This window comes from Geotrypetes seraphini, chromosome 6 (assembly GCF_902459505.1).
Source record: "Geotrypetes seraphini chromosome 6, aGeoSer1.1, whole genome shotgun sequence".
In the NCBI taxonomy this organism is placed as follows: Eukaryota; Metazoa; Chordata; class Amphibia; order Gymnophiona; family Dermophiidae; genus Geotrypetes; species Geotrypetes seraphini.
The window spans coordinates 112,957,370-112,970,713 of NC_047089.1; the positions used below are offsets into that span (position 1 = coordinate 112,957,370).

Below are 13,344 nucleotides of genomic sequence, written 5' to 3' on the forward strand. Positions count from 1 at the left end.
TTCTGTCTTTCTTAGGATAAATAACAATATGCAAGATTGTATGCGGGTTCTCTGAGGAAGCCAGTAAGGCGAAACGCGTCAGGACCCAGCCAAACTAACGCTAGCAGCAATCTTCAGCTAAGTTACTTAACCTTTGAACCATTCATACATTATAAGCAATTTGAAAGTGTGCAAGTTACAAAGTATCACTTATTTTATTCAATGTTTCAAAACAACTTTTCACAGCAGTCATGGTGCAATGATAGATACCACAAGAGTTCTGGTAGGGGTTAATCCCCCACTCTGAGTTCTTACATTCCATCTTGGATTCTGAGCACCGTTGAAAGTGGAAAGTATTTTTTGAACTGGTTCCTCTATCTGTTTATTTGTGCTAATAGCTCTTCCTCAGATCATCTGCTGCTATGCCAAATTGATATCCCAAATACCCTCTCTGCTCTTTCTATGAGAAATAGACCTCACTGATAAGCCTTTAGTCTCACTTTTTGGGATAAGCCCACTCTTGGCGTATCTGGAAACTGGTATAGGTGAGATTTTCAGAGAGATGTAGGCTATTGAGGATGGATGTCACTTGCACATGCTAATCAGCAGTGTTGCAGTCATTTGTGAGAAAATATTTGGCAGCTCTCCTTCAACTCATTTGATCCAAAGTGGCCCCAGCTCAAAAATTAGTGAAGACCACTATTCTGAACATTCCTTGTGAGGAAACCTCCCCCCCCACACACACACACATCCCATTATGTACTGTCATTACCACTAATCTGTCAAAATCCTTTAACATATCAGTTTTCACTAAAAAAAAAAAAAAAAAAAAGCTCTAAAACATTCTCAGCAGCAGAGTCAGCTCAAGGGATTGTGATGCCCTGAGCTAGTTCTTGTACCAGTGCCCACCCTTTGCCCACAATTCAGTACCATTCTTTCTACTCCCTCCCCCCCTACTGTGATACAGTATTTTCTCTTCTCTGTCTGCTTTCATATGCTAGAAAACACTGGCAGCAGTAGTGATGCATACATTCTACCTGTGCCTAGCATAGAGCCTTCTTTCTGCTGTGTCCCACCCCACTGAAAACAAAATTGTAGCAGAGGGGACAAGAAACTAATGAGCAAGACTTCTTCTGAAGTTCTTACTTGCCTTTACCATGACCTGTTATGAAGGCCTATAAATGAGAGAAACATGCAGACAGCATCTGCAAAATACAGTAGTAACAGAGAAGTTAGACTGAGTAGAATAGTGCTACAAATAGAGCATTTGTTTAGCAGAAATGTGCTTAAGACAGAACTGAACAGTCTTAAAGCTGAAATATTATGATCTCTAAAAACTGAAAATAAAACTGTTTTCTACCGTTATTGGCATTTTCTTAATTGTGTTGCTGTTAGCCTCAGTTTTTCACTTTTTTTTTTTTTTTTTACAATAGTCCATTTCCCATTTCTTATTTCTTGTCTATCTTACCAATATCAAGTGACAGATGTAGTCCATACTTTCAGTTTTTTGTCCATTTTCCTTTTTTTTCTTTATCCACTCAAAATGCAATTTAATCACTTCTTCCCTCTTGTTCTTCAAATTATCTTGTCTCATAGCTATAAATTACTTTTACCTCTCCAGTGTAGATGTACTCAAATCATGGGAAAAAAAAACCCAACAACTTCTCTTCAAACCCCTGAAAACAAAGTTTCTGAAAATGCTAGTGCAGGATGTGCTCCTTATCTTGTAAAAAACCAAAAACAAACAAATTATATTTATAAAATTTCTCTGCTCATTTATTCCACACTGCAAGGAATCCCAAGATATTCTGGCTATCCATAAACATCTAAATCTTTGTGGGAAGGAAAGACAAATAGCACAAAATTCACAAATTCAATTGCCTTGTAATATTCTCTTAATTTTTTAACTTACGATAGACATCTTCCTTATCCCAAATTATTCTACTCTATCTGCTGTATATAGGAACACACTTTCAGTTTAATTGTAGATTGATCATTGCATGAGCCCCCATTTCTGTGCTTGTATATGTGAATTGTACACATGCTTTTTAACTCAATTGATAGCATTATACATTGAAGCAGAGAGTTTTCAACTCCTGATGAAGGTGAGCCAGCCGAAACAGCCCTGTCGAGTTATTGAGTCTTGCTAATGAACTGTATATTTATTTATTATTAGTATTTATATACTACTTATAGCCTATGTGGTTTATATTCAGGTACTCAAGCATTTTTCCCTATCTGTCTCAGTGGGCTCGTATCTGGGGCAATGGGGGATTAAGTGACTTGTCATGTGTAATCTTCAATCTTTTTGAAAAATAAATACAGCGATAAGCGTTCTGCTATTACACTTATCTCAGACAAACTAATGCTTATAAAGTTAATTGTTTTAATAAAGAGGAGAGGCCTCAGATCCCCGTGTGTTATCAGTGAATTAACTCAACAACCACACTAGATAGGGTAAGATAAGTGTAATAGCAGAACGCTTATTTTTTTCTTTGTCATTGTTACTTTTAAGAAAATAATTCACTTAGAGCAGTTGGCTGAGAACTAGGGGAGCTTGGTTGAAATCCCATTGCAGCTACTTGTGAACTTGGGAAAGTCACTTAACCCTCTGTTTCCTCAGATGCAAACTCAGTTTGTGAGCCCTCAGTTGTGAGGGTTTGTGAGCCCTCAATAGTACACTGCATTAATGTTTGGGCTTCCAGGTGGTGTATACAAAATTTAAAAAGTAAAATAAATAAATATAATTAAAATATTGTAAAAACACGGACATAAGAACATAAGAATTGCCATGCTGGGACAGAGCGAAGTTCCATCAAGTCCAGTATCCTGTTTCCAACAGTGGCCAATCCAGGTCTCAAGTACCTTGCTAGATCCCAAGTGGAGAGTGTGTGGCGCAGGGGTTAGAGCTACAGCCTCAGCACCCTGAGGCTGTGGGTTCAAATCCCTTGCTGTTACTTGTGACCCTAGGCAAGTCACTTAATCCCCTCATTAACCCAGGTACACTAGATAGAGTTTGAGCCCACCAGGACAGACAGGGAAATATGATAAAAGTACCTGAATGTAAACCACTTAGGATATAAGAGGTATATGAATAAATGAATATAAATTCTGAAAAATAATTTAGTAGCTTTTCTAGTACATACAAAGATGTTTTTGAGTGCCTTCAGCTTGTAAGTGCTGATAAAATTTGAAAGAGAGTAATGATTGATTAGTTTGTCATATATGGTATACTTTCTAATACTCAACAACAGCAAGGGAACTTACTTATCCAAGGTGATACTATGATTAACTCTTTTACTGATCACCTTTCTTCTTTAATTCAAACACTAGTACTTGTTTCAACACAAGGCTGATATGGTTAAGTGAACACTCAGACCCACAGCTGAGGTCCGGTGAAAAAATCACGGAGCAGCTGTTAAGGAGACCATCATAGTTGTTCACAGTCTCCTCCACCAAACAAAGACTAAATAATATCAAATCAAACTTAAATAAAATAAAATGATATATTTAACAACGACTTAACTTTGAATGGTGTGGATGGTACACATAACTGCTCCGGGCTCCTCCGTTATTCTTATTACTGACCCCTTTCTAATACAACAGGTCAATCACCAGTATTTTGTGGTCGTTCTGGAAAACAGCTAAAGCAGCGTCACAACAATCAGCAAGGAATGCTGATAGATGATTGGTCCCGAATAGTTAAAAATCTGAATGTGTCTTCTTCTGCGAATCAGGCTTCACGTCTTATCGATGGCAGTGAACAGTGCTGGCAGTCCTCTGGGTCACAGGGAAAGGTAAGTTTAACTACTGGATGTTTAAGGTTTTGATCTTTACTAAAAAAAATGAGTAACACTCTAGTTTGGTTGAATTATACTGAATTTTATGTGTTTCCTTTAAATTAATGCTGTGAATACCTTTTCTCCTCTCTTCCCTCCTTTCCTGTTCTTCATTTTCCTTTTTTTTCTCTTTCCTCTTCTTTCCACCTAGTCCAGTATCTCCCTTTTAAAGCATATATGAGAACCCAGAACAACTACTACTGTATTTCCTCATGTATAGGCCGCAGGAAATGCCAATTCTCATTTTAAAACTTGTAGATAAGCCGCCCTTTAGATAAGCTGCAGCGCTACTGGAATCCCACATATCTTTTAAAATAGCTCCCTCACTGGATGGCTACTGGCTGCCTCCTCCAATGTTGCGGCCAGCAGCAATCTTTTTCGGCATCTATCCTGGCCCCGCGTTGCTTCCTCAATGCCTGCCATCAGTTCTTGCGGGACTCATGAGAACTCACGGCAGGCATTGAGGAAGCTATGCGGAGCCAGGCTGGATCCCAAAAAGATTGTTCCTGCCCTGTGACATTGGAGGAGGCAGCCGGCAGCCGTCCAGTGAGGGTGCTATTTTAAAAAGTACGGGGAACTCCAGTAGCGTGGCTTATCTAATGGGGCAGCTTATCTACAATGTCTTTAGATGGACCACCCCATATAAGGAAGCCGCACCCACTACACAGGATTGTAAAACCCATGTATAAGCCACAGCCTATACATGAGGAAATACTGTACTTACCTTACTCCCAGTTCAACAGCTCTAGCAATTGCCACTAGTGCTGCCCGATTGGGTGGTTTTTTCCAAACATCCTGGTGGGTTTATTTTATAGTCTCTTCAGCCCCTTTGCCCTCTCCTACCCATACTGGTCTTATGGTGTAAACAAAATAAACAAACAAAAAATACTTTTTCTCTCTCTGTTAAATCTTAGCTCACGTTCGCGGTCCAACACCAGCTCTGGAAGGATACACATTTCAAATCTGACATTGTAATCACAAAACAGAAAATAAAAGTATTTTCCTAACTTTTTGTTATCTGGTCATTTTTCAAATCATGTTGATCAGGTTGTCTTCTGATCAGGCTCTCCTTCTTTCTTTGTGCTAACCATCCATCTTCCATCTCTGTCCTCCCCTTCTGTTTCCCTTTGCTCCCCCGGAGGTCTGGCATCTTTCCTTTTGTTCATCTTCATCCCCCCACAGCTGCAGCAATGGACCCCACCATCCACAGATCCACCATCTCTCCTTTTCTCAACTACCCTTTCATCCAGCATCTCTCTTCTGTGTCCCTGTCCCTATTTTCCTCTCCAGTACTGTCCTCCTTGTGTCCCTGTTCCTATGCTCTCTTCATGCCGAGCATCTTATCTCTCCCCATATCCAGCTTCTTCTTTTTCTCTTCCTTACCTCCTGTATCCCCTTCCCCAGGTACAGGCTTTCTCCTACTATCTATCCTGCCATCCTGCACCCTGCCCACCTATTTTGGAGCAGTATCTGTCCATCTTGTACCCTTCCCCTTGTGGTCTTGCATTTCTCTCTCCCTCTCTCCTTTAGTCCAGCACCTCTCTGCTTTCCTCCCATTCTTTTTATTTGGTTTCTCTCTTTCCTTCACTTCACCCCAGGTCTGGCATCTCCCCTCACCTCTCTTACTCCTTCTTCCCTCTGCACAGGCCTGCCTCCTCACCACGAAGGCACTCTTCCTCCTCCTCCCCGCCACAAATGCCTTCTTATTAATTACATATGAAAATTGGGGACAAGTTACACACGATGTAACAAGAGTGAAAAGGTGCATATATCAGAAAGAGAAAAAATCACTCTATGGACCTGTTCAAAGAGTAAAGTTGATTGAATGATGTAACACAGTTCACCAAAACTTGCTCAGAATCAAGGAGGGGAAAACTGGGGCGAGCCCCAGAAAAACCACCTCACAGCCCAATCATCGCATGAAGGGTAAACGGTAACATTATATCATTCCATGTATGCTTTGTATTTTGAAAAAATATTGGCGTTTGAGCACTGTAATGATTAGATAGTTTTTTAAGTCGAAGAACTAAGCAAACTTAACTTATAGTCCTGAGCTGTGATATGTATATCATAGATAGATAAAGATATATAAAAGTTCTCTTGTGGCGATAAGAATAGATAGGTTATAACCAGAATGAAAAATAATAGATTTTATTGGGGTATTGACAGTGGCATTGTCAGACAGCCAATTTTCGGCGAGCCTCTGTCTTCCTCTTCAGACCACTTGCAGCAGATCCTGCACGCTGCTGCCGGCTGACCCGGAAGCTTCCTTCTAGCAAAACGCAAACGCGTCAGAGAAAAGGCTTCCGGGTCAGCCGCGGCAGCATGCAAGCCTGAATCTTCCCCCAGATTCCCTGCTCTTACCTTAAGGCTAATACAGCAGCCTGCAGGATCGCTGGTGCTTTAGTGATCCCTGCAGCTGCCCGTTATCCTCAGTGGCATGTTCTTTCTGCCGCGATCCTGCCCCTAATGTTAGAGCAGGGGCAGGACCGTAGCAGAGAGAACGTGCCGCTGAGGATGATGGGCAGCTGCAAGTATCACTATAACACCAGCAATCCTGCAGGCTGCTGTATTAACCTTAAGGTAAGAGCTGGGGGAGGCCTTTCTGACTGACCCTCTCCCCTCAAGCAGAAGCGGCAGCGGATGGCCAGCAAGAGGCAGCACTGCAGCTCCTGCTTTAGGAAGGCACGGGGGAAGGGTCAGTCATTGAATCGGGAGGCCAATTTTTTTAAAAAATTGAATCAATTTGAATCGATTCAAATCGTGAATCGGGCAGCACTAGTTGCCACTTCATAGAGGGTAAATTATGCATACACATTGTAGCAACTTCGAAGCAACATTGATGGCCTGACACAGCATGCTGAAGAAATCACATTGCTGCATTAGGCCATTGGTGTGGGGGCTACCAGAGCTGTTGCATTGGGAATAAGGTAAGTAGAGATTGCTCTGTTTGAGTTTTTTCATCTGCAGTCACCAGGGCAGTGGCAGAAAATGTTTTTCTAATCTAACACAAGATTTGTGAATCACAATAATTCCAATTAGTTCAAGGCAATTTACAGCAAAGAAACCATATACATTCTATGGGAATATTACAATATCCTATGTTAACGCCACAGATGGATTTTACAGTAAACTCTCAGTTATCCAGCACTCATGAGGGTTGGTGGAAGCTGGATAATTGTTGTTACTGGTTGCTTGAGAGTTACTTTGCAAATAGATTTGTCAGTTCTCACCTCACTCCAACATTCCCCCATCCCCACTTTTAGGTCCAGCTTCTGTTGTTCCCTTCTTTCTGGGTCTCTTTCTCTGCCCCCTTCTCTCCCACTTTCTTTCCCCCCTTCTCCACCCTCTTATGGGTCCAACATCCATCAATCTCCACTCTCTTGTACTTTGCTGGACTCTCACCTCCACACACACACACACATCTGGTCTCCCTCCCTCCACTCAAGTCTGGACTCTTGGAACTCCGTCACTTACTGAAGCTGCGGCAGTGACACAAAGTCAACAGAGGCAGTGCTGAAAACAGGTTGCTTGCGGCCAGCTCCAGCAGGGCCTTTCCTTTGCCATAAGAACTGCCATCTCCGGATCAGACCCTTGATCCATCGAGTCCGGCGATCCGCACACGCGGAGGCCCAGTCAGGTGTACACCTGATGTAGTTTTAGTCAACCATATCCCTCTATGCCTCTCGTAAGGAGATGTGCATCTAATTTGCCTTTGAATCCTGGCACAGTGGATTCCGTAATAACCTCCTCTGGGAGAGCATTTCAGGTGTCTACCACTCGCTGCGTATCAGAAGTGACACTAAAGAGGAAAGACCCTGCTGAAGCTCACTATGAGCAGCCTGTTTTCAATGCTGACTGGCTGCAGCTTTGGGTAAGGGAGGGAAGGTTGTGACTCAGAACCGCTGCCACTGCTGCTGCTTTGAGGTTGGAAGCAGGGGGAGGGTTCATGGCTCAGGATTGCTGCCACTGCTTTGGGGCTATAGAGAGGGTGGTTCACAACTCAGGACTGCTGCTGCTGTTTTGGGGCTGGAGAGAGTGAGGGGAGGTTTTTTTTTTGTTTTTTTTTTAACAACAATTATTTTTGTTGGTTATGTGAACGCCAATTGCTTGAATACCAGTTAATCGAGATTCAACTGAATATCATATATAAAAAAAAGTTTTCAATATCTTACAAAACTTTTAGATTAATTTCAGTTCTTAATTGTACTGGTAAATCATTTGAAATTGAAATTGCTGCATTTACAAAAGAGGAATAAAATTGATGTTTATACCTTATTCTTTTAAATTGAGAAAAATGAAATAAAAGAGAACCATTCAACCTATTGGAAGAACAGCATAGCTGAGAAAAAAAATAGCGCTAGATCATTAGAAGCTTTTGCACGTAGAGTATGGTGAACTAAATAAGCAATTTTAAACTCAATTTGTCTCTCAAGTAGCTAATGAAACACTGTTATAATAAATGATGAATGACTGTAAATGACAACAGATAAAGACCTATGTGGTCCATCGAGTCTGTTCAAAATCACTTTCATTCTCAAGGCAACAAACCAGTAATTATTCATTTTACTTGCTAAGTTTCAGTATAAGATGGTCTCCCCTCACCCCTCCCCTAGATAGATAAAATGATTTGAATGTGGTATAAAGTACTTATTATAATTGCTCTTGATCCTGTTTTCCCGCATATGGGACAGGTACCATAAAAGTCTGTCCTGCATTGGCTACACCACCCCACACTGTCCCATTGGAGTTGCTGTCACAGCTAACTCCAGCCCACCCCACCCCCCTTGATTCGTCTTGCCCTATATGGGACAAAGATAGTAGAAGTTCATCCAGCATCATCTTCCTACTCAGGGTAGTCCGAAGAAATTGATGGAGATATGACGGACGAGATTAAACGCAACTGCAAGGGAGGCAACACAGTTATCATGGGTGACTTCAACTATCTGGGAATAGACTGGAACTAGGCTCCTCCAGCTGTGCTAGGGAGACCAAGTTCCTAGATGCTGTAGGCAATTGCTTCCGGGAACAACTTGTCAAGGAAAATACAAGAGGACATGCAATTCTGGACTTAATTCTAAATGGACTGCGAGGACCAGCACAAGGTGTAGAAGTAGAAGGGACACTGGGAAACAGTGATCACTACCTGATCCTCTTCGACCTGGACGCAGGGGCGAAACATCGGTCCAGAACAACGGCCAAGGCACCAAACTTCCAAAAAGGGAATTACAAAGGGATGAGACTCATGGTGGGGAAGAAGATTAAGAAGAGGATAAGCACTGTAAAAATACTAGAGCAAATATGGTCCCTTTTTAAGGACACAGCCACCTAGATGCAAAATCTATATATACTGTGTATTAACAAGGGATTCCAAGAGGAAAAAGAACAAGGAACCAGCGTGGCTCACTGTAGAGGTGAAGGAAGCGATCAGAGACAAGAAAACTTTATTTAAGGAATGGAAAAGGTCAAGAACGGACGAAAACTGGAATAAGCACAAACAACATCAACACATGTGCCATAAGGCGGTAAAAGGAGACAAAAGAGACTACGAGGGAAAAATAGCCAAGGAGATGAAAAACTTGAAGCCGCTCTTTAGATATATTAAGGGGACCCACAAAGGAAGCGGTGAGACCGTTGGATGACCATGGAATAAAGGGAGTGCTAAAGGAGGACAAAACAATCACCGACAAAATGAACACATTTTTTGTGTCTGTATTTACCGAAGAGAATATACACAGCATACCAGAACCCATCAGGCTATATGCTGGGAATGAAGACAGGAAACTGACAGGGTTGACGATCAGTCTAGAAGAGGTATGCAGGCAAATCGATAGGCTTAAGAGCGATAAATTCCTGGGACCGGATGGCATCCATCCGAGGGTCATCAAGGAACTGAAAGGGACTATAGCTGAACTGCTTCAACTAATAGCTAATCTGTCGATCAAATCGGGAAAGATTCCGCAAAACTGGAAGGTGGCAAATGTTACGCCGATCTTCAAAAAAGGTTTGAGGGGAGATCCAGGAAACTACAGACCGGTGAGTCTGACCTCGGTACTGGGAAAAATGGTAGAGGCGCTGATAAAGAACCACATCATTAATCACTTTGTTGGATACGGTCTGATGAGGACCAGCCAGCACGGTTTTAGCAAAGGCAGATCTTGTTTGACGAACTTGCTGTACTTCTTCGAGGGAGTAAACAGACAGATAGACAAAGGCGACCCGGTCAACATTGTATATCTGGATTTTCAGAAGGCGTTCGACAAGGTTCCACATGAACGACTACTTTGGAAAATTGTGAGCCATGGAATCAAGGGTGAAATACTCATGTGGATTAAAAACTGGCTAGAGCATAGGAAACAGAGAGTGGGGGTAAATGGACAATACTGGACTAGAAGAGTGTCACCAGTGGGGTGCCTCAGGGCTCAGTGCTTGGATCCGTTCTCTTCAACATCTTTATAAATGATCTGAACATTGGTATGACAAGTGAGTTGATTAAATTTGCAGACTATACAAAGTTATTCAGAGTAGTGAAGACAAAGGGGGATTGTGAAGATCTTCACCGTGACATAATCAAGCTTGAGAAATGGGCATCAACATGGCAGATGAGGTTCAACGTGGATAAGTGTAAAGTGATGTAAGTCGGTAACAAAAATCTCATGCACGAATACAGGATGTCTGGGTCGGTACTTGTAGAGACTTCCCATGAAAGAGACTTCCGGGAGTTCTGATCAACAAGTCAATGAAGCCATCCGCACAATGTGCAGCATCGGCGAAAAGGGCGAACAGAATGCTAGGAATGATAAGGGGATCATGAACAGATCGGAGAAAAAGTTATCATGCCGCTGTTCCAGGCCATGGTGTGTCCTCACCTGGAATACTGCATCCAGCATTGGTTGCCATACATGAAGAAGGACACGGTACTACTCGAAAGGGTCCATAGAAGAGCGACAAAAATGGTTAAGAGGCTGGAGGAGTTGCCGTACAGTGATAGATTGGAGAAACTGGGCCTCTTCTCCCTTGAAAAGAGGAGACTGAGAGGGGACATGATCAAAACATTTAAAATACTGAAGGGCATAGACTTAGCAGATAAAGACAGATTGTTCACCCTCTCCATGGTAGGGAGAACGAGAGGGCACTCTCTAAAGTTGAAAGGGGATAGATTCCGTAGAAACATAAGGAATTTCTTCTTCACCCAGAGAGTGTTAGAAACCTGGAATGCTCTTCCGGAGTCTGTTATAGGGGAAAACGCCCTCCAGGGATTCAAGACAAAGTTGGACAAGTTCCTGCTAAACTGGAACATATGCAGGTGAGGCTGGACTCATTTAGAGCACTGGTCTTTGACCCGGGGGTCGCCACGTGAGTGGACTGCTGGGCACTATGGACCACTGGCCTGACCCAGCAGCAGCAATTCTTATGTTCTTCCCCATTTGCTGGGCTTCTATTTAAGCACCACTCCTGCACATCATAAATAAAGATATTGTTTTTGATCTGTCGAGTTTTGTGTTGATAACTATCCTCTTTCTGTTTAGGGATCCTTTGTGTTTATCCCAAATATTTTAAAACTTTTTTGCCTGTACCAGCTCTTCCAGGCATCCACCACCTTCTCCGTGAAGACGTATTTCCTGACATTACTCCTTAGTCTCACCTCGCAACCTCATATTATATTCTGTAGTTTTACTGCTTCTCTATCTCTAAAATAGATTTGTTTGTAGGTTAATACCCTTCAAGTATTTAAACGTGTATTATGTCTCCTGTATCCCTTCTTTCCTCCATGGTATACTTATTGAGGTATTCAAGCCTCTTCTCATACATCTCATGATACAATCCCAATATAATTTTTTGTTGTCTTCTTCTAGACTGTTTCAAATCTTCTTACATCCTTAGCAAGATATGGCCTCCAGAACTGAACACAGTATTCCAAGTACAGGGACTTGTACAGGGGAATGAACACTTCTCTTTTTCTGCTGATGATTTCTCTCTCTATTCAGCCCAGCATCCTTCTGGCTATGACTACCGTTTTGTCACATTGTCTCACAGCCTCAGACACTAAGACGCCAAGGTCCCACTCCCTGAGCGTGTATATCAGCTTTTTACCCCAAAGCATATACAGCTAACTTTGGATGTTTACTCCCCAAGTGCATCATTCTGAACTTGCTCACATTAAATTTTAACTGCCAGACATTGGACCATTTTTCCAACATTCCCAGATTTCTTCTCATATTTTCTGTTCCCTCCAGCATGTCCATTCTGTTGCAAATCTTTGTGTCATTTGCAAAAAGACACACTTTTCCTTCTAATCTTTCAGAAATATCACTCGCAAATATATTGAAAGAATGGGCGCCAGTACCGATCCCTGAGGCACATCATTGCTCACCTTTATTTCCTCTGATCAAATTCCATTCACCACAACTCTCTGTTGTCCATCAACAAATTTCTAATTCAGATCACCACTTTGGGTCCTAACTTTAGCCCACTAAGTTTATTGATGTGAGGAACCATATCTAGTACTACTATTTATTATTTCTGTAGTGCTTAAAGGCGTACCCAGCACTGTTGATTTTAACATACAATAGAGTCCCTGCTCAGAAGAGCTTACCATCTAATTTAGCCAGAACATTTCAGGGTTGGGGAGATTATAGTGGGAGCAGTGAGTGGGAGTTAAGAGTGAAAGCATTTTCAAAATAGTGGGCTTTTTGCTTGGATTTGAACACTGCTAGGAATGGAGCACAACATATAGATTCAGGCAGCCTGTTCCAGGCTTACGGTCCCAGAAGAAAGAAGGGACAAAGTCTGGCAGTGGAAGAGAAGGGTACAGATAAGAGGGGCTTGCCTGATGAATGGAGATCCCGGGGGGGAGTATAGGAGGAAATAAGTGAGGAGAGCAATTGGGGTGCTTCAGAGCGAATGCACTTGTAAGTCAGCAAGAGGAGTTTAAATTGTATTCGGAAATGGACGGGGAGCCAATGAAGTGACTTGAGGAGAGGGGTAATTTGAGAATAGCGGCTCTCACGGAATACAAGTCGCACATCAGAATTTTGAATGGATTGAAGAGGCAAGAGATGATTGTGTGGGAGGCCTGAGAGAAGTATGTTGCAGTAGTCTAAGCACGAGGTGATGAGAACGTAGACAAGGGTTTTGGTCATATGTTCAGAGAGAAGAGGACATATTTTGATAATATAGAGGAGGAAGTGACAGGATTTGGTAGTTTGTTGGATCTGAGCAGAGAAGGAGAGAGAGGAGTCAAAGATCACCCCAAGGTTGCCAGCTGACGAGACAGGGAGGAGGATAGTGTAATCCACAGAAATTGAGAATGGTGAGAGGGGGGAGGCGGATTTAGGTGGAAAGATAAGGAGTTCAGTTTTAGCCATATTCAGTTTGAGATTGTGGTGAGGCATCCAAACGGCAATGTCAGACAGGCAGGCTGAAATTCGGGTCTGAACACCTGGAGAGATATCCAGCGTGGAGAGTTAGATCTAGGAGTTGTCAGAATAAAGGTGATATTGAAAATCATGGGAGGAGATTAGCG

General features: G+C 42.3%; 1 protein-coding gene across 1 annotated transcript in view; it reads left to right on the top strand.

The window, feature by feature from the left end:
• HERC2 (HECT and RLD domain containing E3 ubiquitin protein ligase 2) overlaps positions 1-13,344 on the top strand; it is a 3,346,202-nt gene that overhangs the window by 1,682,824 nt on the left and 1,650,034 nt on the right. Inside the window, 1 exon segment of the mRNA XM_033948978.1 lies at positions 3,586-3,776. Within this exon segment, the coding sequence (XP_033804869.1) occupies positions 3,586-3,776 (191 nt within the window).